Source organism: Oculina patagonica, chromosome 14 (assembly GCF_052425735.1).
Source record: "Oculina patagonica isolate OP01 chromosome 14, crgOcupat, whole genome shotgun sequence".
In the NCBI taxonomy this organism is placed as follows: Eukaryota; Metazoa; Cnidaria; class Anthozoa; order Scleractinia; family Oculinidae; genus Oculina; species Oculina patagonica.
In genome coordinates, this window is record NC_135771.1 from 22,834,248 (window position 1) to 22,860,593 (window position 26,346).

The 26,346-nt window shown below is 38.8% G+C and overlaps 3 protein-coding genes across 5 annotated transcripts in view; 2 read left to right on the forward strand and 1 right to left on the reverse strand.

Annotated features, from left to right (window-relative positions):
• The first annotated feature begins 3,331 nt into the window (after positions 1–3,331).
• LOC144637440 (uncharacterized) lies at positions 3,332–4,821 on the forward strand. The gene is made up of 2 exons (XM_078496501.1): positions 3,332–3,403; positions 4,488–4,821. The coding sequence occupies exons 1-2, from the start codon at positions 3,340–3,342 to the stop codon at positions 4,739–4,741; spliced, it is 318 nt and encodes a 105-aa protein (XP_078352627.1). The 5' UTR covers positions 3,332–3,339; the 3' UTR covers positions 4,742–4,821.
• Positions 4,822–9,205: 4,384 nt separating this feature from the next.
• Positions 9,206–26,346, reverse strand: part of LOC144639272 (uncharacterized) — a 35,386-nt gene continuing 18,245 nt past the window's right edge. Inside the window, exons 2-4 of the mRNA XM_078498576.1 lie at positions 14,131–14,243; positions 11,578–11,653; positions 9,206–9,545 (exon numbers count right to left, since the gene is read on the reverse strand). Coding sequence (XP_078354702.1) covers positions 9,292–9,545; positions 11,578–11,641 — 318 coding nt within the window. The 5' untranslated portion in view covers positions 11,642–11,653; positions 14,131–14,243 and the 3' untranslated portion in view covers positions 9,206–9,291. The remainder of the gene's footprint in view (positions 9,546–11,577; positions 11,654–14,130; positions 14,244–26,346) is intronic.
• Positions 14,798–21,836, forward strand: LOC144639273 (uncharacterized). Of its 3 annotated transcripts, XM_078498577.1 has the most exons (4): positions 14,798–14,972; positions 16,876–16,951; positions 20,056–20,085; positions 21,501–21,836. In XM_078498577.1, exons 2-4 carry the CDS (start codon positions 16,888–16,890, stop codon positions 21,752–21,754), a joined length of 348 nt encoding a protein of 115 aa, XP_078354703.1. In that variant the 5' UTR covers positions 14,798–14,972; positions 16,876–16,887; the 3' UTR covers positions 21,755–21,836. The 3 variants fall into 3 exon arrangements, with proteins under 3 accessions (XP_078354703.1, XP_078354704.1, XP_078354705.1); XM_078498578.1 differs by lacking the exon at positions 16,876–16,951 and having other exon boundaries at positions 14,800–14,972; positions 20,010–20,085; XM_078498579.1 differs by lacking the exons at positions 14,798–14,972; positions 16,876–16,951 and adding an exon at positions 17,739–17,901 and having other exon boundaries at positions 20,018–20,085.

Here is a 26,346-nt window from a genome sequence, read left to right on the forward strand (position 1 = left end):
GCCTTACAGTTTTTCAAAAACCCACATTGCAATCTGATTTAATCTTCCTCAGATAAGATTGTCAGATTTCCAGTGTTTTATGTTCCTTCACTGTTTTTCATTGTGAGTCGGGTTATTTTTATATTTCACTCAATTTGCTGACCACTTGCGTATGTCTAAATATGGCTCTAAATCCAGGGCAACTTGTGTGACTGCTTCTGAATCCCTTTTAATATTCGTGTGCTTCAAATAATTTAAATGGATCAACACTAGAACAAGTTATAATACTTTAACTCGTTTCGTTTCACCGATCAAGGGCCGAGAAAAGGTTAAGAAGGTGGCACCTAATAGCTGATTAACTGATTTTCCACTTCCCAATTTTTCTTAACAAGTCAGAAATTTAACTGATGTAAACGTTTCGCTCGTTCAGACTTCTTCAATACATACAAGGCTGCGTTCGAGCCTAGTGGCCCATCAGGCCGGAACTTATCACGGTTTCCGTAGCATGAAGCGACTAGAAGTATTTTTACTCCCTCCTGGATGGGATGCTAGTCCATCGCAGGGTTATCCCCAGCATTAAATTCGCTCTTACCCATTTATACACGAGAGAGGCACCTTGAGAGTAAAGTGTCTTTGCCCAAGAACATAACACAATCACCCCAGTCAGGGCTCTATCCCGGACTGCTCATTCTAGAGTCCAGGGCACTAACAATTAGGCAATCACGCCTCCTTTCAGTACATCAGTATAACAGAATTAAAAATGCTTGCGTATTCTTTGTAATAAAATGGGCATAAATTTTTGCAAAAGTAAGACCGGTCAGAAACAGTGTGACAGACAAGCAACCACTTTTCTTTTGTAAATTCAATTTTTAAGCTAACGTTGTACATGAGATTTCACTCAAACGGTTTGTAATTTTAAATAAAAGACGACAGGAAAAACGAACTAAGTGGGGAACGACTGACCAAGCAAGTAAGGCAATTGTTACCTAGGGAACCGACTTTAAAGTTCAGAATTTTTTTTTTAACGAGATCTTTTAAACCGCTTAGTAAAAAACAAAACTGACGTTTTAAGTAAGCACTGTATGAAAATTATTTTTAGCTGTCATTTTCAAGCATAAGTGAAATGAAAATTAGAGAAAGGAATATTATAGGACCACTTAAAGGAGACAAAAGACCTATCACACCCATTCTCCATTGAGACACAACAAGAAGAGGACAAGAAGAGAGCTTCAAACTGACCAAAGTGAACGAGAACTTGAGCTTTTCAGTGCCGTAAATAACGTTTTTAATCAGCGTCGCAAGGTTTCGTTTAACATTATTAACAGCTATAAGGTATGTAGTTGCCACCGATTTCGTGCACCATAATAACAAAGACGTGTAGATTTTTCACGAGTCGATGCCGTGATACGTAGGAGAAAGTCTACAATGATTTAACTTTCACGATCATTTGGGAACTTTCCGGGGGTATTATTAGAGTCTTTGGTCGTCCGTTTTTTCAGATGAAACACAACCTATAGTCGATGAATTTTCTGGACTGCCCTACATGGCTTGTTTGTATTGAATCCCTGGCGAGCATCCAGGCACTAAGTTTATAACAAAGGCTATAGCTAGGGGTACGTGTGTTTGACAATAATCCGAAAATAGCCGTTTGTCCTCTGAACGTGATTCGTATAAGGGAGCTAAAGCAAACTACGACGGCAACGTGAACGAGAACGTCACCAAACAAAAGGTTTAATGAGCAGAATAATAACTGCACGTGCGTTTTGTACATTTCTATCTTGGCAACATTTCTCTGCAAAACAACGACGTGAAATAAAACGATCGGGGCGATTATTTGAGAACCAGACTTAGGTTGTCTATTAGAATATGGAAATGTATCTGTTCTGTTCAAAATTTCGCTGACAACAGTTTGGTTTCTCTAGTAGGATAGTAGGGGAGGGGAAATTACCTTACATTTTGTGTATTTTGAAGAACGTGAACGACTACAACTAAATTTTCCCATTATCTTTGAGGTTTAACGCTCTCTTTACATATTCAGCTGGAGCTAGTTCCTAAACTAACAGATACACTAAACACATCTGGATAATTGCGAGATTCTCGAGTAAAATATAAACTGGTTAAGCTCCCTATAGTCTCGCAACTTGACGGCGGAATCAAACCTCACCACTATATGCCGAGATATTTCGCAAAAAAGTAAAATTCATTTATTTTTTACACAAATAAAATTCATGGCTATTTCAGACTCGGCCGCCACGTTGCATGCTTGTGAAACTCATTACCATTGCTAAGGTATTGATACAATACACCAGGTCCTTTCTCTCGCTTGGGCACAATGCTGACAGAGAGGCTTGGGGCGAGCTAGATGCGGTGGGGGTGAAAATTCATGTTTTGCTAATGTAAAACGAAAACAAATTGCTTCATTCAAGAAAACGTGCTTGGGAGGCGCAAGAGTTAAGGTTTTAAGGAGAGTGGGAAGAAGACTGATTTGTACCGTCGTGACGTTTGATATAAATTAACGTCGCTTCTTATGGTTTCTGTATTGCTTGTCGCATTTGGTAGAAGGTCTGAATGGGGGTACCTCGATAACACTAAACACTTAATTTTTTGGCTCTTTAACTTAAGGCATTTTAACACTAACAGTAAAAAAATTCACTGCAAAAGTTAATTTTATCCAGAAAAAACAAAAACGGCTCCCAAAAGGCCAATATTATTTTGTTTAGTATATCAATTCGGAAGATTTCCGAAGACTACTAAAGATTCCCGAAGACTACCGAAGATGTCTACAAACTACCGAAGATGTCCGAAGACTGCCGAAGGTGTCCAAAGACCACCGTCAGATGTTTCTTGACGGCTTCCACGCTGAATTGCTTTGAAAGGTCAAAAGTGACGCTGCTTCTATGCCATTCGAAAACAGAATCCTCCCGCTTCTATAGTTGCTCACTAGAACTTTAACAACACCGGAGGGAGATCCTCTCGATGCCATCATGACGTTTCGACTTAGCGTTCAACGCTGACCAAAGGATCGCGGGCTCAGCGGGTTTCTCCCCAGACTACAGCCCCTTTGAGCACAGGCTCAAAGTTCATGAGTGAATTAAATACCGATTTTCGAAGAGCAGATAAGAATTTACAATGCTAAAGAGTTATAGTCTATTAACAGTTTTTTCTTCGGAAACAATAAACATTAAAAAATTGGCCAATTTATATTAACAGCAAACTGACTTAAAATTATGGGCAAATTACGCTTAACACTAAACCCCATTCAGACCCTCTTGGTAATTAACGTGAAACTATTGCACATTGTAATAACATATTGTTCTTAATTGTCATAATCCAACCTTTTATTTCTAGATTTTCAACATCATGCGTGTTGCTGTGATTGTTCCTTATTTGATAATTCTGACCATTGGCTTGGCACAAGCGGAAGGTACGTGACGTCACATTAGCAAAGGCATAGTTACATGGCGTCAGAAGTGAGTGGGGCAACCTGTGCATTTGCAGAGGAGTGAAGGGGAATTATTGGGGGTTGGGCTGCCTGTGCATTTGAATTATTGGTTGAATGGTTTCGAGTACATTTGTTAGCATACATGCATACATTAACTTAATTTCGTCTCAAATTTACAGAGTACAAATAAACCATCTAAATGCAATGGTCACATGACACATTTCCACTGTCTAGGGCAGCTATTGTTAGTTAATATCTCCAAGAAAAAAATATAAACAGAAAAAGGGAAAAAAAGTTACAAAAGCGAAAATACGAAGCGGACAAATAAATAAATCAAAGGTACCTATTATAAGTTACCTAACTTTGAATAAATTATTTCGGACCTTGTGACAACGAAGATTGGCAACAAAAGGTAGAAGGCCATTTAAAGGAAAGTGTCTTTTTGCTGCGTTTGAGAACTCATCTGTGTAAGTGAAATACTTTCCATTTAAGCTAATGATACTGAAATTAGGAATGACGAAGGTCGTCAGGGACAACAAAAGCATCATTCTCAGTGATTGGTAACCCTTTCTCTTCATTAACACAACTCGCTGAAATTTGATTCAGACACTCGGCTGCTATAAAGGAATTAACCTAACATAAGAATGTGAAAAAGAATGTGACTTTTATTTTCCAATTTATAATTTATAGATCTTTTCGATTAATAATTTACACTGCAAAACAATCCGTATTTTGACGTGAGTTCGGAAAGGAGAGAGACGCTAAAATGCTTATTATCGCTTAGCGCCTATCTGAATAAATTTGTGCGTCACGCGCCAACACTGGAGAGAAAAACGAGATCAAAAGAGAAATTGTCATTTAAACATGTGCAATATTTGCAACACAAAATGGCGAGCTGAGTGGCACGCGTGTACACCTAAACGCTCGTGTGTATACCGAGAAAATACAAGTGACTCGTGGGATATTCCATAGTATACCATTCGAAAGCGTTACATAACTAGTATTTACACGCCGGGGTGACAGTTTTCATCTTAATATTTTGTTTATATTTTCATCCGTTCTTCAGATTTCATGTGTCCAAGCTGTGTTGGGGTGGCGCCCAACGCTGAGGAAAAATGTGGAAACGAATTGGAAAACACACCTTGTGGAAATGAGGATCAGCCTCAGTGCGTTGTTTACAAAAATGATGGGATTTTCATCCGCTCCTGTGTCAGTGCAAGCAGCTACGAAGAAGAGTTGCCAAAATGCGCCGCACGGCCCCAATGTCAAATGGGACGATGCTTTACATCCGGGTGCTTGGCGACTCTTGGTGAAAACTAAACACAACGGAAGGGCATTTTTAAGCTGATAACTCTGATACTCAGTTATTGTGCTGTAAAGGATAATAAAATTTAATCATACTGTCCAATTATGCGTGTGAATGATTATTGTACTGATGAAAGTTTTTGGGCTAGAAATACCACTTTTGGCTTTTCGTTTTTCATTTTTTTTCTCGCTTTTCCTTTTTCTTCTTTTTTTAAATCTTTTTGCTGAGTTGCTGTCCTTCCACTGGGTTTGCTTGCAGTTCAAAAATTTCCGAAAAAACACCATCTAAACAGGAAATATTTGCCATTGAGGAGCTAAGGGTAGTTGAGAGTGGTTATTTTTGTAGGTATTTCAAGCACAATAAACCCAATCACTCTTATCTGGGCATCGTTGGAAAACCCCTTTCCCAAGCAACCATTTTGCTTTTGTAAATTCAAGTTTTAAGCTAACGTTGTACGTGAAAATTTCACTCAAAGTTTGTAATTTTAAATAAAAGAGGAGAGAAAAAACGAAGTGGGGGACGACTGACCAAGCAAGTAAGGCAATTGTTATCTAGGGAACCGACTTTAAAGTTCAGAATTTTTTAACGAGATCTTTTAAACCACTTAGTAAAAACAAACCTGACGTTTTAAGTAAGCACTGCATGAAAATCACTTTTAAATGTCATTTTCAAGCTTAAGTGAAATGAAAATTATAGAAAGGAATATTATAAGACCACTTTAAGGAGACAAAAGACCTATCACGCTCATTCTCCAATGAGATAACAAGAAGAGAACAAGAAGAGAGCTTCAAACTGACCAAAGTGAACGAGAACTTGAGCTTTTCAGTGCCGAAAGTAACGTTATTAATCATCGTTGCAAGTTTTCGTTTTACAATATTAACAGCTAAGGTATGTAGTTGACACTGATTTCGTGCACCATAATACAGTGGAACCCATATAACGATATTCCCGACATAACGGACCGAACGTAAAATCCTCCAGATATAACGATATTATCAGTTCACAGTCACAATTTATTTGCAAAACATCGAATTAATGCAATAACATTACAGTTATTGAGTGATCTCTAACGTTTCTGTAAACAGCTTTGTACGATGATATACGAAAATGATACTGCGTTCTTACCCCTAGCCTGCGCCGCAGACGAAACAAGTAAAAAGAAGTTGTTAGGTTTACCCCGATATAACGATATTTTCGGTTATTTTACGGCCATATCGTTATATCGGGAGTTTCGATATAACGATTCTTCGATATAACGACCTAATTTTACTGCTCCCTCGGCATATCATTTTATCGGGGTTCCACTGTAACAAAGACGGGTACATTTTTCACGAGTTGATGCCCTGATACGTAGGAGAGTGTTTACAATCATCTAGCATTCACGGTCATTTGGCACGAATGATATAAGTGGCTAATTATATTCAAACTGGGCCGCCACGTTGCAGGGTTGTGGAAGTCATTACCATTGCTAAGGTTTTGATACACTTTAACAGGCCTTTTCTTTCCAGAACGTTCGCGCGGGTTAATGCTGACAGAGAGGCTTGGGGTGAGCTAGATGCAGTAGGGCGATAAACCACGTTTTGCCAATGTAAAAACAGCTCTTTCGATCTTGAACGAAAAAAATACTACATTTAAAAAAGATGTATGCTTGGGGGGGTGCGAAGGTTAAGGGTTTAAACGGAGCAGGAAGAAGACTGATATTAATTATTAAGGTCCTGAATTTTTGTTGCGTTTATAATATAAAGGATAATACATGGTTGCGCGGAGATATGAAATTTATCTTCTGGTGTTTAAATCGATATCTCACTCGTTCGCTGCACTCACTCGTGAGATATCGATTTAAACACGAGAAGACATATTTCATATCTCCGAGCAGCCATGTATTATCCTCTATATTATAAACGCAACGTCATAATAAAATTCAGGACCTTAATAATTAATATCAGTCTTCTTCCCATCGAATTGCTACCACTCGCTTTACCACTGCAGTTTATATAATAAAAATGCTTGTCGCATTCTGTAATAACCATGAAACTATCGCAAATTGTGTTAACATGTTTTCTTAATTAATTATAATTTAACCTTTTATTTGTAGATTGCAGCATCATGCGTGAATGTTCCTGTGAATGTTCCTTATTTGGTCATTCTGGCCATTGGTTTGGGCTCCTGCTTGGCACAAGCGGAAGGTATGTGACGTCACGTTAGCGAAAGCATAGTTACATTACGTCAAGAGTAAACTGGGGAACCTGTGCATTTGCAGGGGAGTGAAGGGAATTGTCGGGGGTTGGGAAACCTGTGCATTTGCAGGGAAGTGAACAGAAATTATTGGGGGTTGGGCTTCCTGTGAATTTGAATTATTGGGTCAATGGTTTTTACAACCTTTGTTAGCCATTTTGAATAAATGGGCCTTTGTATTCAACTTCATATTTTGTATATAATTTTCATATTCAGATTTCATATGTCCAACCTGTTCATTAAGTGGTCCCAACGCTGAAAAAGATTGTGAAAACTATTTGTCACAGCCAGATTTGTCACATCCAGTTTGTGAATGCAAGGATCAGCCTCAGTGCATTGTTTACAAAAACAAACATTTTGGGTTGTTCACCCGCATTTGTGCCAGTGAAAGCATCTACCAAGAAGAGTTGCAAAAATGTAACGCGGATCCCGGATGTCAAATGGGGCGATGCTTTACATCCGGGTGCTTTGCGACTCTTGGTGAAAACTAAGCTCAACCGAATAGCATTTTGAAGTTGTTAACTGTAATACTCAGTTATTGTGCTGCAAAAGCGATCATGGTGTGTTTCGTTAACTACGCACAGCCGTGCGTATATAAGATAACGTGTGCATTTGCAATTAGCTAAGTCGAGTTTTATAGCTGCAAGTTCCCGTCGTTTACTCTGAGTTGGCTAGAACCACTCGTAGCCAACAAGGGCGAATGGAATAATTGTTTTATTAACTATAAATCGACTGGACATTTCATTTTGTTGTAAACGAGGTGTAAGTGTGGGGAGGCGGGAAAATTTGTGGCACGGTGTTCACTTCTTGAATATTGAATAAAAAACTCGAGGAAAGCGAGTATGAGAGTTTTCTTCCGAATATTTTCCTCGAACAATCACCTCCAAAGTCGTCTACGCATCCTGGTAAATTGTGAAAACAATTAAAAGGAAAGACCCGAAGCAATAGTTATTGGGGAAATTATTCGCCTTGTGCAAGCCGGTGGAGCGATTTCGATTTTCGCCGATCGCCGCGACCGGCGTATAAAATCGCCGATATCTGGCATGAATGAAATCGCCTAGTGTGACGCTGGCTTAAGCTTACGTGTTTACGGCCCCAGGGCTGTCATCAAGACTACTAAGTATTTTATTCATTGCTGAAACCGAAACGAAAGTGAGCTGAGAGTCTAACAAGTTAATTGATGTATGAAAGGACAATATCAAGACTGAAAGGTAGAAACTTTACTTAAGTGTTGAGCCTACTTTTATGTTGTACAATGAATGCATCATTAATAGTGGGCCGGTTAGTTTTTCGTGTCTTCCCGGAAATATTTGCTGCTTTTCTTCTTCATTAAAACGCTCTTGTTGTACCTTTACAAGTATTTTGAAATAACAATTTCGCTTCAATCCTTTTGTTTTTAGCCTGCGAACAGGCTCCCGAGTGGGGTTTTTACGCGAGCGAAGCGAGCGGCGTACGCGAGCGAAGCGAGCGGAAGAGCGGGGCCTGAGCACTCCACCGCACTCCCCCTCAGGCCCCGCTCTTCCGCTCGCTTCGCTCGCGTAAAAACCCCACTCGGGAGCCTGTTCGCAGGCTATTTGTTTTGCGTTGTTGAGTTAACTATGGGCGGCCTTTTTGCAGTTTTGTGGTTTTAGGGAAGGCACTGTCGATTACTTGCTTTAATATCATAGTTCGACAAATTCGCTCTTTCAGTTCAGCCAACTTTGGAGTACCAATGGGAACATGAGATCCCGCTTTTTATTTGTTGTGAAGACGCAAACTAAAGCTTTGAATATGAAATCCCGCTTAACTCTTTATTTGTTGTGAAGACGCGAACTAAACCTTTGAACAAGAAATCCCGCTTTTTATTTGTTGCGAAGACGCGAACTAAAGCTTGGAATATGAATCCCGCTTAACTCTTTATTTGTTCTGAAGACGCGAACTAAAGCTTTGAACATGAAATCCCGCTTTTTATTTGTTCTGAAGACGCGAACTAAAGTTTTAAAAAAAGATGAAATTCCGCTTAACTTCTTTTGTTGTGAAGACGGGAACTAAAGCATTGAACGGGAAATCCCGCTTAACTTTGATTCATTGTGAAGACGCGAACTAAGGCATTGAACATGAAATCCCGCTTAACTTTTATTTCAGTTGTGAAGACGCGAACTAAAGCTAAATTGCACTTATCTCTTTGAGATGACAATGTTTATTCTCTAAACGCTCGAGCCTATAAACCCTATTATCAATACAATGATCATTTATACGCATAATGGAGAGTGTTAATAAATTTTATTCCCTTTTACAGCACAATAACTGAGTATCAAAGTTATCAGCTTAAAATGCTCTTCCGTTGTGTTTAGTTGTCACCAAAAGTCGCCAAGCACCCGGATGTAAAGCATCGCCCCATTTGACAGTGGGGCCGTTTGGCGCATTTTTGCAACTCTTCTTCGTAGTACTTCCCCGAAGGACACGTGCGGATGAAAAACCACTCATCTTTGTAAACAAAGCACTGAGGCTGATCCTCATTTCCACAAGGTGTGTTTTTCAATTCGTTTCCACATTTTTCTTCAGCGTTGGGCTCCCACGAAACACAGCTTGGACACATGAAATCTGAAGAACGGATGAAAATATATCCAAAATATTAAGATGAAAACTGACATCCAGGCGTGTATATACTAGTTATGAAACGCTTTCGAGTGGTATACTGGGAATTATTATTCCACTATTGCGCCATTTTACCATATAACGGCAAAAGAACGCGCAAAATATACCACGTTATTACACTATACAACAGGGCAAAACAAAGTGGAAAATTAGTGGAATAATAAATCCCTTATTCTATGGTTTAACATATAATACGAGCGCACATTTTGCTCATCGCTCGTATTTTTCCTCGCCCCTACGGAGCTCGGAAAAATGCTACGCAACTCGAAAAATATCCGCGCGTATTATATGTCAAACCATCGAATAAGGCGTATATATCCCACGAGTCACTTGTATTTGTTCACTTGATCCTTTTCCGAACTCACGTCAAAATGCGGATTTTTTTGCAGTGTAAATAAAAGTCACATTGTTTTTCACATTCTTATGTTAGGTTACTTCCACAGCAGATGTATGAATCAAATGTCAGCGAGTTGTGTTAATGAAGAAAAAGGGTACGTTACTATTACTGAGAAGGATGTTTTTCTAGTCTGATCATGACCTTCGTCATTCTTAATTTCAGTAGCATTAATTAGCTTAAATCAGAAACTCATAAGGGTTGAAACGTGTAACGCGTGTTCACAGCGTTTGAATATTCAGTTTTGCTAAGTACCATATTTGGAAACACAAGGATTTTGTATGCGAATGCTTTACACACGTAATGACACACGAAACAACATTTTCGGTTTTGCGGTGAGTTACTTGAATTCCGACCTAAACGCCGTAAATTTCTTACAAAAACTTAAGAAATTCATTAAGTGTATCCAAGTGAAGTTCTCCAGACTAATGGCCTGATTACATGGCGAATTTCAACCCGGTTTGCCGGGCTGAAATTTTGTTGCGATAACATGGCGAATTTCAGCCCGGGTTGAACACCGTTAAAACTAAAAGATAATCGGGGCAGACTTTTTCTTTCGTTGAAAACCATCACTGCGCATCCGTAAGCTCACTTTCAGCCCGGGCTGAAATTTGAACGCGATTACATGAGGTTTTTCAACCCGTTTGCCCGGGCTGAGATTTCCAGCTCGGTTTCAAAAACCGGGCTGGAAATTTCGTCCCGGGCTGAAATTTAGCCCGGGCTGAAACTCTCTCCATGTAATCGCAAACGTGTTTTTAAGAAGATTTGTTTTGGAAGCCGAGCTGAAATATTAGCCTGGTTTGCCGGGCTGAGATTTGAGCTCGGCTTCCAGAAGAAATCTTCTTGAAAAGACGTTTGCGATTACATGGAGAGAGTTACAGGGGTTTTCAACGAAAGAAAATGGCTGCCCCGATTAGTTTTCAGTTTTAACTGTGTTCAACCCGGGCTGAAATTTAACATGTAATCGCAATAAAATTATATTCCAGCCCGGCAAACGGGGCTGAAATTCACCATGTAATCAGGCCCTAATAACGACATTAAAACAGGAGAATTTAATCAAATCTAACTTCATTCAACCAAGCTTGTTCAAAAACAAGATTACGCCATCGGGCGCGAGCTAGCGCGCTGTGAATTTAAACCAAATATTGCAATTTTGATTGGTTAATTTTTCTCCTGATTTTCCAAATATGGTACTTAATGGAAACGAATTTGCAAACGCTTTGTACAATGCGAATCATAGAGAGTAACACGTTTCAACCCTTATGGGTTTCTACTTAAATGGAAAGTATTTCACTTACACAAATGAGTTCTCAAACACAGCAAAAGTACACTTTCTTTTAATTGGCCTTCTACCTTTAGTTTTCAATCTCCGTTGTCACAAGGCCCGAAATAATTTATTCAAAATGGCTAACAAAGGTTATAGAAACCATTCACCCAATAATTCCTTTTACAATCCGCCTTCAAATGCACAGGTAGCCCAACCCCAACCCCATAATTCCCCTTCACTCCCCTGCAAATACACAGGTTGCCCAACTCACTTCTGACGTCATGTAACTATGTTTTCGCTAATGTGACGTCACGTACCTTCCGCTTGTGCTAAGCCAATGGTCAGAATTGCCAAATGAAGAACAATCACAGTAAAACGCATGATGCTGAAAATCTAGAAATTTAAGGTTAAATTATAACAAATTAGAACAACATGTTATCACAATTTGCGATAGTTTACCAAGAGCGTCCGAATGGGGCTTAGTGTTTCGTGTTTTTTGTCTATAACTTTTGTGTTTGCTGTTAAATTGAATTTTTTAATGTTTATTGTTTCCGAAGAGAATACTGTTAGGTGTTTAGAGGGTTTTCTTGAAAAACCCATAGTCTTTTAGCATTGTAAATTCTTATCTGCTCTTCGAAACCCGGTAATAAAATCACTCATAAACTTTGAGCCTGCGCTCAAGCTCAAAGGAGCTATGGTCTCTTTTTTCGACCCATGCGCAACAGTATTCTGGGAAACCTGGGGAGTACCGGGGACTAATCTCGTAGCATGAGCCCGCGATCCTTTGGTCAGCGTTGAGCGCGAAGTCGAAACATCATGGCGGCATCGAGAGGATCTCCCTCCGGTGTTGTTACAGTATTAGTGATCATCTAAAGAAGCGGGGAGGATCCTGTTTTCGAAAGGCATAAAAGCAGCATAGGGAGACCACAATAGTACGAGGAATTGAAAAAATTAATAAAAGAATATTTCTCGCGTGGTTTTGTTTGATTCCTGTGTTGCTTTTCTTTATGCATAGTCGATAGACACGACAGCACTGTTGTCGTATGCTGAGCTGTCTTGTGCGCGAGCGGATTTCAGATATGCTAATTTTCTCTCTATATAATAATAATTGACAAGGGTGGCAACTCCTTCACGAAACGATTTGAACACGCTGAGCAAAATCGCTTCGAGCTCTCTCTTTTCTCACCTTTTTGCGACCAAAATCGCCACAAACGAAAGCTGGATAATTTTTGAATACGCTCACCTGTCAGTGTCCTGAAAGAAGCGATATCCAGACAGAATTTTATCCAGCTTCCGTTTGTATCGATTTTGGTCGCAAAAAGGCGAGGAAGAAGAGAGCTCGAAGCGATTTTGCTCAGCGTGTTCAAATCGTTTCGTGAAAGAGTTGCCACCCTTGTCAATTATTATTATATAGAGAGAAAATTAGCATATCTGAGTTCCGCTCGCGCACAAGACAGCTCACCATACGACAACAGTGCTGTCGTGTCTATCGACTACGCATGAAGAAAAGCAACACAGGAATCAAACGAAACCACGTGAGTAATATTCTTTTATTAATTTATTCAATTCCTCGACTATTGTGGTCTCCCTGTGGAAGCAGGGTCACTTTTGACCTTTCAAAGCAATTCAGCGTGGCAGCCGTCAAGAAACATCTGACGGTAGTCTTTGGACATCTTCGGCAGTCTTCGGACATCTTCGGTAGTTTGCGGATATCTTCGGTACTCTTTTGGAATCTTGAGTAGTCTTCGGAAATCTTCCGAATTGATCGGCAATCGTCGGAAAATGGCCGAAAACTTTTTGACATATTAAACAAAATAATATTGGCCTTTTGGGAGCCGTTTTTGTTTTTTCTGGATAAAATTTGCTGTTGCACGGAAGTGTTTAGTGTTATCGAGGTACGAGGTAGAAATCTAACCTTCAAAGGGAAACAAGCATATACTTGAAGAATTTTCTTAATAAAAAGCAACGTTTCGCATTTTTGGAACCACTTTTGAGTAACCAGTACATTTTAGTTTAAATAAAAAGCCGCAACTTTTTTTGGAATTTTGGCCGGCAACATTCGGGCAACGTTTTGAGAAATTTCGAGCAACTTGTGAACAACCCTAACCCAAGCAAACTTTCTAGAAGCGAACTTTCTAGAAAAAAAAAGCCTGGAGCAGTGTATCAACTACCTTGACAATCGCAACGGGTTCCACAAGAACGTTACACGACGGCCGAGTCTAAATATCCATGCATATTATTTGTGGAAAATAAAATAAAGTTTGCTTTTTCGGCATGTACCGTTGAGGTTTCGTTTTGCAGTCAAGTTGAGAGAATATTTATAAGCAATTCGTTCTAGGACAAACTAAAAATTTCGAATTGCTGTTGAAGACTAAGTACAGATCGACGAAAATTTTGGCGTCGATCTTGCAGGACCATAGAAGTTTAAAATTCACCATGGGGTGCTAAATATAACTTCGCTGGTTTGGTTTTCTCTAGGTCTGTTTTCGGAACAAGGGTACGGTGTTGTTGATTTTGTCTACTTTTCTTCGAATTATTAAATAACGGCCATCAGAAAATTTGAATTAATTGTCACCTTCACAGCAAACGCTTTAACTGCTTGTTTTCATAGAAAAAGCCAAATAGTTGTCCTTCAAAATTGGGCTTTCTTTTTCACGGGAAGAACAATTGAAGTAAGACTTAAATAGATCAAAACTATGAAGACTCTATGAGATCAGTTCAATATTAGATATTATGCGAAAGAACAATTGAAACGTGTTAATGTTTTCTGAAAGGGAAATTCTCGTTTGGCTGATTCGTTCACGCTATTCACAGCAACTACAATGCATAGCTGTTAATAATGTTAAACGCTTATCACAAAGATGACTTACTTGGTCAGTTTGAATTCCCTGTGCCTGCGTTGAGGTTTTTCTTTGTAAACTGTTGGATCTCGCTGGAGAATGGGTGAGATCGATACTCTTGCCACGCCAACTTAAGGCGGATCCTATTAATATTTATTACTGAATTGATCTGATGCTTGAAACTGACAGCTGAAAAGAATTATTAATTTGCAGTTTTTAACTAATGTATGCAAGCATATGCTCTTTAGCTTGTTATTTGCCTCCTTATTATTTATTATATTAACTGCAGTGTTTTACAAGCCCGTTCCAACCCTGCGAAAAACCGTAATTGAGCACACGTAAATTAAAATTATGATGATTTTACTGTGGTGTTATCGATGACTTTCATTATGCTTGATACTATGTTTGACTCTTTTACTTCAACAGTCAAAACCTCTTCGGATCTTTCTCGGAAGCCTTCGGAAAACTTCAGAAATCGTCGGTGATCTATGGAAAATGTTCGGAAACGTTTGCATGACCTATGGTATCAAACATGTCAAACATAATGAAATTCATCGATATCTCCACAGTAAAATTATTGTAATTTTGCATGTGTTCAATTAAAACATTGTAGTTACATAATATAAAATAATAAGGAGACAAACGAAACTGTAATCTGTATTGGAGCCATTACTTCTTGTTCGCAAGAGCATATGCTTGTGTACATTAGTGCAAATTATTAATTCTTTTGAGCTGTCACTTTCAAGCATCAATAAATATTAATAGGAACCGCCTTAGCGAGACAAGAGCACAGATCTCACTCGAGCTCATATCCCACCAACAATTTATCAAGAAAAACCTAAACGCAAGCACAGGGAATTCAAGCTGAGCAGGTAAGCCACGTTTATGATTAACTTTTTACATTATTAACAGCTATGCATTGTAGTTACGGTGGATAGCGTGAACAAATCAGAAAAAGAAAAGTTTCCTTTCAGAAACACGTTTCAATTGTTCTCTTGCATAATATCATAATATTCAATTGATCTCATAGTGTCTTCATATTTTTTATCTATTTAAGTCTCACTTCAATTCGTTTTTCCCGCAAATGGGGAAGCCCAATTTTGAGAAGGAGAACCTTTTGCCTTTTTCTATGAAAACAAGAAGTTAAAGCGTTTTCTGTGAAGGTGACAATTAATTCAAATTTCTTGATGGCCGTTATTTAATTATTCGAGGAAAAGCAAACAAAATCATCAACATCGTACCCAAGCTTGTGCCGAAAACAGACCTAGAGAAAACCGAACTAGCGAACGGTTATATTTTTTGCCCACCACGACGAATTTTTACTGAACTTCTTTGGCCCTGCATGGTCGACGCCAAAAGTTTCCGGTGGTCGATCTGTTAGAACTTAAACAGCAGTTCGAAGTTTTTAGTTTGTTTGTAGAACGAAATGCTTATAACATTTTTCTCAACTTGACTGCAAAATAAACCTCAACAGTATATGCCAAAAAAGCAAACTTTATCTATATTTTCCACGGAAAATATGCATGGATATTCAGACTCGACCATCGCGTTGCGTTCTTGTGGAACCCGTTGCGATTGTCAAGGAGGTGATAGATTGCTTCAGGCTCTTTCTTTCTAGAAAGTTCGCTTGGGTTAGAGCTGATCACAAGTTGCTCGAAATTTCTGAAAACGTTGCCCGAAAGTTGCCCCCAAAAATCCAAAAAAGTTGCTTTTTATTTAAAAATGTACTGGTTACTCGAAAGTTGCTCCAAAACCCCAAAACGTTCACTTGCTTTTTTAAGAAACTTTTTCAAATACATGCTAATTTTTCTTTGAAGGAAAGACTGCGGCAGAAGCATTTAAATAACATTTCAAGGCCAAAGTTTGTCTAATTCATTATAAATTAAGGATTTTCTCCACTAAGAACAAACGTGAAGATATAAACGAAGCCATGTTTGCTGACGAGTTTGGTAATGTTTTATAATTCATGCTAATTGACCCAAAAGTTGAAACATCTTCGAATCTCCTCGAGAATCTTCGGAAAAGTTCGAAAAATACTTGAAACGTTCGTAAGGCCTATGAACACAGTACCGATACAGTACTAATGTCATTATAGTACTAGTCCTGAAGAAGACTAACATTTGCTAGTTGAAATATTGGCGAATAAATTTTGCCCTACTGCCGTTGTACCAGCCTTGCAATCAATCTGGTTTTGTCATTCATAAATTGTAATAACGTATTTTATTATATAAACTGCAGTGTTTTAGCGAGTGGTAGCAAATCGAGAAAAATGGTATCACACATGTGTGGATAAAAATGATATCCACACATGTGTGATATCATTTTGACCAATCAGCTTGCAGAGTTTGCCATGTTTCAATGCTCAATGGGCCAAAGTAAATCGATCTTAAGTCGAAACATCTTCGGATCTTCCTCGGCAATCTTCGGCAATCTTCGGAAAACTGCGGAAATTTTCGGAAAATGTTCGGAATCATTCGTACAACCTTCGGACAACATTTTGAAAATTTTCGGAAATCTTCGGAAAATGGTCGGAAATCTTCGGAAAATCGTCAAAAAACATCGTAATTAGTAGGTTTATATAATAAAAAGAATAATACATGGTTGCTTGGAGATATGAAATTTATCTTCTCGTGTTCAAATCCGATATTTCACTCGTTCGCTGCGCTCACTCGTGAGCTATCGATTTGAACACTCAAAGATAAATTTCATATCTCCGCGCAACCATGTATTATCCTCTATGTCACAATCTGTAATTATCTTCCCTTTCATTTCTAGATTTGCAGCATCATGCGTTTCACTGTGATTGTTCCTTATTTGGCAATTCTGACCATGGGCTTGTCACAAGCGGAAGGTACGTGACGTCACGTTAACAAAAACATAGTTACATGACGTCAGAAGTGAGTTGGCTACCTGTGCATTTACAGGGAGAAAACAGACGTTACCGAGGGATTGGGTCACTTGTGCAGTTGAAGGCAAATCATTAACGGATATATTGGGCGACTTAATGCGGAACTAAACGTTAAGGTTATTTCTCCGTCGCTACACATGGGTTTACAGAAAATATCTCGTTTGCGTTTTGTAAATTTTTGGTGATTTTTGGGGATGTCTAGAAGGAAATAGTTTTTCTCAAAGGATTTGTTTAAATTTAGATAAATAAGAAATATCGAAGATTTGATGTAGTTTTAAAATTCACGTTAAGTCCCGCCTAAAATTATTTTGAGGCTACGTGAGGTTGAAAACAATGTTTAAGAGAAAAAATGTTTAAAGGGACTGTGTCACGGATTTTAATGACCAACAAATTCAGCGAAATATAAAAAATAACCTCTTAAAACATTGAAGTGTCATTTCAATAACACAGCAAAAACAAAAAAAGGTACGGATGGCCAAAAGTGACGAAGATTGAAATTGTTTGAATTTTGACTCACACCGGGGGTCAAATTCTGTGACGTCATTAGTGCGCTTCGCTAATTGCAACATCATTAAATGTGTTAAGTGATATTTATAAGTGTTTTTGTAGCCTGTTGTGAAATTACTTCCGGTGTAAGTAGTAAGTAAATCTTTTAAACCACTTACTAAAAAACAAAACTGACGTTTTAAGTAAGCACTGCGTGAATATTATTTTAAGCTGTCACTTTCAAGCATAATTATATAAGTGAAAATTATAGTGAGGAATATTATAGGACCACTTTAAGGAGACAAAAGATCCATCACGCTCATTCTCCACAGAGACACAACAAGAAGAGAACAAGAAGAGAGCTTCAAACTTACCAAAGTGAACGAGAACTTAAGTTTTTCAGTGTCGTAAGTAACGTTTTTAATCAGCGTGGCATTTTTTTGTGTTTTACAATATTAACAGCTAAGGTATGCAGTCGATACCGATTTCGTGCACCTTATAATAGCAACGACATGTACGTTTTTCACGAGTCGATGCCCTGATACGCGAACGAAGGCGAATGTTTACAATCATCTAACATTCACGGTCATTTGGGAACTTTTCGGGGGTATTTTTAGAGTCTTTGGTAGTCCGTTATTTCGCATCAAATCACAACTTAGCCGATGGATTTTGTGGTCTGCTCTGCATGGCGAGTTTGTATTGAATCCCTGGCGAGCATCCAGGCACTAAGTTTGTAACAAAGGCTTTAGCTAGGGGTACGTGTGTTTGACAATTACATGTATCCGAAAATAGCAGTTTTCTGAACGTGGTTCGTGAGCTAAAGCAAACAACGACGGCAACGTGAACGAGAACGTCACCAAACAAAAGGTTTAATGAGCAGAATAATAACTGCACGTGCGTTTTATACTTTTTTTTTGGCCGTTCTCTGCAAAACAACGACGTGAAATAAAACGATCGGGGCGATTATATGAGAACCAGACTTAGGTTGTCTATTAGAATCAAAATTTGGTTGACAAGAGTTTGGTTTCTCTAGTAGGATAGTAGGGGAGGGGAAATTACCTTACATTCTGTGTATTTTGAAGAACGTGAACGACTACGACTAAATTTCCCCATTATCTTTGACGTTTAACGCTCTCTTTACATATTCAGCTGGAGCTAGTTCCTAAACCAACAGATACACGGAACACATCTGGATAATTGCGAGATTCTCGAGTAAAATATAAACTGGTTAAGCTCCCTATAGTCTCGCAACTTGACGGCGGAATCAAACCTCACCACTATATGCCGAGATATTTCGCAAAAAAGTAAAATTCATTTATTTTTTACACAAATGAAATTCATGGCTATTTCAGACTCGGCCGCCACGTTGCATGCTTGTGAAACTCATTACCATTGCTAAGGTATTGATACAATACACCAGGCCCTTTCTCTCGCTTGGGCACAATGCTGACAGAGAGGCTTGGGGCGAGCTAGATGCGGTGGGGGTGAAAATTCATGTTTTGCTAATGTAAAAACAGCTTTTTCGATCTTGAACGAAAACAAATTGCTTCATTCAAGAAAAAGTGCTTGGGAGGCGCAAGAGTTAAGGTTTTAAGGAGAGTGGGAAGAAGACTGATTTGTACCGTCGTGACGTTTGATATAAATTAACGTCGCTTCTTATGGTTTCTGTATTGCTTGTCGCATTTGGTTGAAGGTCTGAATGGGGGTACCTCGATAACACTAAACACTTAATTTTTTGGCTCTTTAACTTAAGGCATTTTAACACTAACAGTAAAAAAATTCACTGCAAAAGTTAATTTTATCCAGCAAAAACAAAAACGGCTCCCAAAAGGCCAATATTATTTTGTTTAGTATATCAAGAAGTTTTCGGCCATTTTCCGACGATTCCCGATCAATTCGGAAGATTTCCGAAGACTACTAAAGATTCCCGAAGACTACCGAAGCTGTCTACAAACTACCGAAGATGTCCGAAGACTGCCGAAGGTGTCCAAAGACCACCGTCAGATGTTTCTTGACGGCTTCCACGCTGAATTGCTTTGAAAGGTCAAAAGTGACGCTGCTTCTATGCCATTCGAAAACAGAATCCTCCCGCTTCTATAGTTGCTCACTAGAACTTTAACAACACCGGAGGGGGATCCTCTCGATGCCATCATGACGTTTCGACTTCGCGTTCAACGCTGAGCAAAGGATCGCGGGCCCAGCGGGTTTCTCCCCAGACTACAGCCCCTTTGAGCACAGGCTCAAAGTTCATGAGTGAATTAAATACCGATTTTCGAAGAGCAGATAAGAATTTACAATGCTAAAGAGTTATAGTCTATTAACAGTTTTTTCTTCGGAAACAATAAACATTAAAAAATTGGCCAATTTATATTAACAGCAAACTGACTTAAAATTATGGGCAAATTACGCTTAACACTAAACCCCATTCAGACCCTCTTGGTAATTAACGTGAAACTATTGCACATTGTAATAACATGTTGTTCTTATTTGTTATAATCCAACCTTTTATTTGTAGATTTTCAGCATCATGCGTTTTACTGTGATTGTTCTTCATTTGGCAGTTCTGACTATTGGCTTGGCACAAGCGGAAGGTACGTGACGTCACATTAGCGAAAGCATAGCTACATGACGTCAGAAGTGAGTTGGGCAACCTGTGCATTTGCAGAGGAGTGAAGGGGAATTATTGGGGGTTGGGCTGCCTGTGCATTTGAATTATTGGTTGAATGGTTTCGAGTACATTTGTTAGCATACATGCATACATTAACTTAATTTCGTCTCAAATTTACAGAGTACAAATAAACCATCTAAATGCAATGGTCACATGACACATCTCCACTGTCTAGGGCAGCTATTGTTAGTTAATATCTCCAAGAAAAAAATATAAACAGAAAAATTGAAAAAAAATTTACAAAAGCGAAAATACGAAGCGGATAAATAAATAAATCAAAGCTACCTGTTATAAGTTACCTAACTTTGAATAAATTATTTCGGACCTTGCGACAACGAAGATTGGCAACAAAAGGTAGAAGGCCATTTAAAGGAAAGTGTCTTTTTGCTGCGTTTGAGAACTCATCTGTGTAAGTGAAATACTTTCCATTAAAAGCTGATTTCCAGTCCGTACTGCGCAGACTCGGGGTTTGTTTAAGTTTTTGTTTTGAATTCGTTGAAACGTTACACTTCGGTGACAGCATACATGAAGTTTTTTAGTCCGCCATTACAGTTCGCTTCGTTCAAGAACTTCCGATGAACTGAAAAGTCGGTTTGAAATAGCGTCAAGGTTCTTCTACTTGTTATTATTTGTTCTGCAAGGATATCTGGCGTTAATAATGAAGAAACAGGTAAGTTTGTCACGTAATTTTTAGTTTTGCTTTGTTTGTGAGGCTCACATAAACATTGCAGCCGAGATTGCGCAGTACGGACTGTAATTCATCTTTAAGCTAATGCTACTGAAATTAGGAATGACGAAGGTCGTCAGGGACAACAAAAGCATCATTCTCAGTGATTGGTAACCCTTTCTCTTCATTAACACAACTCGCTGAAATTTGATTCAGACACTCGGCTGCTATAAAGGAATTAACCTAACATAAGAATGTGAAAAAGAATGTGACTTTTATTTTCCAATTTATTTTATAGATATTTTCGATTAATAATTTACACTGCAAAAAAATCCGTATTTTGACGTGAGTTCGGAAAGGAGAGAGACGCTAAAATGCTTATTATCGCTTAGCGCCTATTAATTTGTGCGTCACGCGCCAACATTTGGAGAGAAAAACGAGAGCAAAAGAGAAATTGACATTTAAATATGTGCAATATTGTGCAGCAGAAGAATTGCGAGTGAAGTGGCACGCATGTACGCCAAAAGGCTCGTGTGTATAACGAGAAAATACAAGTGACTCGTGGGATATTCCATAGTATACCATTCGAAAGCGTTACATAACTAGTATTTACACGCCGGGGTGACAGTTTTCATCTTAATATTTTGTTTATATTTTCATCCGTTCTTCAGATTTCATGTGTCCAAGCTGTGTTGGGGTGGCGCCCAACGCTGAGGAAAAATGTGGAAACGAATTGAAAAACACACCTTGTGGAAATGAGGATCAGCCTCAGTGCGTTGTTTACAAAAATGATGGGATTTTCATCCGCTCCTGTGTCAGTGCAAGCAGCTACGAAGAAGAGTTGCCAAAATGCGCCGCACGGCCCCAGTGTCAAATGGGACGATGCTTTACATCCGGGTGCTTGGCGACTCTTGGTGAAAACTAAACACAACGGAAGGGCATTTTTAAGCTGATAACTCTGATACTCAGTTATTGTGCTGTAAAGGAGAATAAAATTTATTCATACTGTCCAATTATTCGTGTGAATGATCATTGTACTGATGAAAGTTTTTGGGCTAGAAATACCACTTTTGGCTTTTCGTTTTTCATTTTTTTTCTCGCTTTTCCTTTTTCTTCTTTTTTTTTAATCTTTTTGCTGAGTTGCTGTCCTTCCACTGGGTTTGCTTGCAGTTCAAAAACTCCGATAAAGCGCCATCAATTTTAACAGGAAATATTTGCCACTGGGGAGCTAAGGGTGGTTGAGGGTGGTTATTTTTGTTGGTATTTCAAGCACAATAAACCCAATCACTCTTATCTGGGCATCGTTAAAACCTTTTCCCAAGCAACCATTTTTCTTTTACAAATTCAAGTTTTAAACTAAAGTTGTACATGGAAATTTCACTCAACGTTTGTAATTTTAAATAAAAGACTACAGGAAAAACTAAGTGAGGAACGACTAACCACGTTAGCAATTGTTATCTAGGGAACCGAGTTTAAAGTTCAGAATTTAAAAAACAAAACTGACGTTTAAAGTAAACACTGGGTGAAAATTATTTTAAGCTGTCATTTTCAAGCATAAGTGAAACGAAAATTAAAGTAAGGGATATTATAGGACCACTTAAAGGAGACAAAAGATCTATCACGCTCATTCTCCACTGAGACACAACAAGAAGAGAACAAGAAGAGAGCTTCAAACTGACCAAAGTGAACGAGAACTTGAGCTTTTCAGTGCAGCCGTAAGTAACGTTTTTAATCAGCGTCGCAAGTTTTCGTTTTACAATATTAACAGCTAAGTGTGATGTAATGAGTTGACACTGATTTCGTGCACCATAACAACAAAGACGTGTACATTTTTCACGACTCGATGCCCCGATACGTAGGAATAAGTCTACATGATTTAACTTTCACGATCATTTGGGAACTTTCCGGGTATTTTTACAGTCTTTGGTCGTCCGTTTTTTCAGATGAATAAACAACCTAAAGTTGATGGATTTTTTGGTCCGCCTTGCATGGCGAGTTTTTATCGAATGTCTGGTGAGCATCCAGGCACTAAGTTTGTAAAATTAAGAGGCTAAAGATAGGGGTACGGGTGTTTTGAACGTGATTCGAATAATTAGTTTGCAAAAGCAACTTGACGGTGGAATCAAACCTCAACACGAAAAAGCGAAAAAATCAAATGCATTCATTTTTTTCCACGAATAATATACGTGGGTAATTATATTCCAACTGGGCCGCCACGTTGCATGCTTGTGGACGTCATTACTATTGCTAAGGTTTTGATAAACTACAGCAGGCCTTTTCTTTCCAGAACGTTCGCTCGGGTTAATGCTGACAGAGAGGCTTGGGGCGAGCTAGAAGCGGTAGGGTGAAAATCAATGTTTGGCCAATGTGAAAACGGTACATTCGATCTTGAACGAAAAACAAAATACTACATTTAAGAACAAAATACTCGGGAGGTGCGAGTTGTTCTAATTTAAATTTTGTAACCGTTTGTTTCCATACTCACTTAGCATTGTATGCCCTTGATAAAGGTTGAATTTGTTCGATCGAAATATTGGGCAAAAATAAATTTATAACATCAGTCCCCAGCTGTTTGATCAGCCCTGCATTTAAAGTTTGTTCTAATTTGTTCTAATTTACTCTTTTATTTGTAGATTTTCAGCATCATGCGTTTTCCTGTGATTGTTCCTTATTTGGAAATTCTGGACATTGGCTTGGCACAAGCGGAAGGTACGTGACGTCACATTAGCGAAAGCATAGTTACATGACGTCAGAAGTGAGTTGGGTAACCTGTGCATTTGCAGAGGAGTGAAGGGAATTAACGGGGGTTGGGCAATCTGTGCATTTGCAGGAAAGTGAAAAGAAATTATTGGGGATTGGGCTACCTGTGTATTTGAATTATTGGGTCAATGGTTTCTATAACCTTTGTAAGCCATTTTGAAGAAATGGGCCTTTGTATTCAACTTCTATTTATTTTTCATCTTTAGATTTCATATGTCCAACCTGTACATTAAGTGGTCCCAACGCTGAAAAAGATTGTGAAAACTATTTGTCACATCCAGTTTGTAAATAAAAGGATCAGCCACAGTGCATTGTTTACAAGAATATTAATTTTGGGTTGTTCACCCGCATCTGTGCCAGTGAAAGCATCTACCAAGAAGAGTTGAAAAAATGTAACGCAGATCCCGGATGTCAGATGGGGCGATGCTTTAAATCCGGGTGCAAGGCGACTCTTGGTGAAAACTAAGCACAACCTAAGAGCATTTTAAGCTGATAACTCTGATACTCAGTTATTGTGCTGTAAAAGGAGAATAAAATTTATTCACACTGTTCAATTATGCGTATGAATGATCATTGTACTGATGAAACTTTTTTGGCTAGAACGTTCTCGCTTTTTCTTCTTTTCTTATCTTTTTGCTGAGTTGTTGGAATTCCACTGGGTTTGCTTGTAGTTCAAGCATTTCCGAGAAAGCGCCATCTAAACAGGAAATATTTGCCATTGAGGAGCTAAGGGTGGTTGAGGGTGGTCACTTTTGTAGGTATTTCAAGCGCAATTGATCCAATCACTCTTATCTGGGCATCATTGGAAAGCCCTTTTCCTCCCGCAAAGTTTGAGTATAAATCATGCCTTTTTGATCAAAGATGATGACGTCACAAGTGGAAGAAAGAGCAACATTCGTCACGGCCGATTTAGGCCGGCACGGGAGCCAATAGTACTATATTATTTCTGCTGTCATTGTTATATGGCTAAGATATGGAGAGCGACACTCCGGTGAAGCCATAAGCGACACAGAGTGTCACCGGCGGGGCAGGGGATTTTTTTCTTCGGGCGTCCTGGAATACAAAGCGGTCAACAGCAAACGCGGAAGAAACAAAAACAAGGTACATACGCCCGAAGACAAAATATACGCTCCGCTGGAAGTTGATGCACCGAACACAAATCGCTAAGGGAGGGAGGGCGGGGCGCGACATTTGAACTGTAGTCGTGGTGTTTTACCGTCGAAAGACCTAGAACTGAGGTGCACGCTGAAGGGAACGGTTAATATTGCACCGCTACACCAATGGGAGAGAGCCATGGGGATAATTAGCCATTTCCACGGGACTTATGACCTGCATGCATAATAAAGTACTATGCAAATGACTTTGAATAGGTTAAGCTTTCCCTTTCATACGTGTATTTTTACTGAAGAAGCAAAACATTTGCTTTAATTCAATTTCTGAATTTCCCTCTTGTTTTATGTTTTAACTTCTGCGTTTCATTTTTAGTTCCCTCATGTTTTAACTTTGCGTTTTATTTTAAGTTCCCTCAGCCTTTAAATCGTGTGTTACATTTTGAGTTCCCTCCGAGCTATTAACTTGAGTGTTTAATTTTGAGTTCCCTCTTGTTTTACCTTTTGCGTTCATTTTAATTTGAGTTCCCTCGTGTGTTTTAGTTTGAATTCCCGCTCGTTTCAGGAGGGGTCATGAATGGTCCCTCAAAATGTCGCAGTGCTCGCAATGCTCGCAAAATTTAATGGGTGCTCGTTTGCTCGTACTCGCACAATTTTACAAGTGCTCGCATGCTCGGTTTTTAGTGAAGGTAGGTTTTTGAAAAGTGCTCATTGCTCGCAAGGCTAATTTTTGTCAATGCTCGTGCTCGCAAAGAAAAACGCTGTGCTCGCATGCTCGCAAATGCTCGCAAAGACCATTTGATACCCCTTTCAGGGGCACCCAACGGGATATTTCGTTAAAATATCTGTTCGGAAGACGATTTGAGATCTAGAATTTTCGAAACATTCATTGTAAATTTTTTTGCTTGCCTGCCTTTCCTAGGATTTTCGAATATCTAAAAAATGGTATAATTGTTCATTTTTAACGGATTTTTTACTCTAAAAAGGTCACCTAGAATTTTCGGGAGCCTTTCTCTGGCTGGAATTTTCGAAAAGGTAAGTTTTGATCCCTATAACTTTCGGATCACTAGACTTTCAGCTAGGAAATCCGAACAGATAAAAAAAATTTAGGGGATAAAAATATGCCTATATCTACCGTTTAAATACTAAAATACGTTCAACGGTGCTATCTTTAAGTGGTTTTGAACTATATTCTCGCTGGTGCCCCTGTCGTTTGAACTTGTGTGCTTTCATTTTGAGTTCCCTCAGCTTTTAACTTGTGTTTCATTTTGAGTTCCCTCATGTTTTAACTTGTGCGTTTCATTTTGAGTTCCCTAATGTTATAACTTCTGCGTTCGATTTTAAGTTCCCTCTTGTGTTAACTTTCGCGTTTCATTTTGAGTTCCTTCTTGTTTAAACTTTCGCGTTTCATTTTGAGTTCCCTCTTGTTTAAACTTTCGCGTTTCATTTTGAGTTCCCTCATATTTCAACTTTTGCGTTTCATTTTGAGTTCCCTCATGTTTCAACTTTTGCGTTTCATTTTGAGTTCCCTCACGTTATAATGTCTGCGTTTTATTTTGAGTTCCCTCAGCTTTTAAATCGTGTGTTTCATTTTGAGTTCACTCAGCTTTTAACTTGTGCGTTTCATTTTGAGTCCCGTCATGTTATA

What these genes read in the sequence shown, in the direction of transcription:
- LOC144637440 (XM_078496501.1), top strand. Translation starts at nt 3,340, where the DNA reads ATGCGTGTTGCTGTGATTGTTCCTTATTTGATAATTCTGACCATTGGC. An exon ending in TGGCTTGGCACAAGCGGAAG is followed by an intron (nt 3,404 to 4,487) that starts GTACGTGACGTC and finishes TCCGTTCTTCAG; the next exon opens with ATTTCATGTGTCCAAGCTGT.
- LOC144639273 (XM_078498577.1), top strand. Translation starts at nt 16,888, where the DNA reads ATGCGTTTCACTGTGATTGTTCCTTATTTGGCAATTCTGACCATGGGC. An exon ending in GGGCTTGTCACAAGCGGAAG is followed by an intron (nt 16,952 to 20,055) that starts GTACGTGACGTC and finishes TTCATTTGGCAG; the next exon opens with TTCTGACTATTGGCTTGGCA. An exon ending in TGGCTTGGCACAAGCGGAAG is followed by an intron (nt 20,086 to 21,500) that starts GTACGTGACGTC and finishes TCCGTTCTTCAG; the next exon opens with ATTTCATGTGTCCAAGCTGT.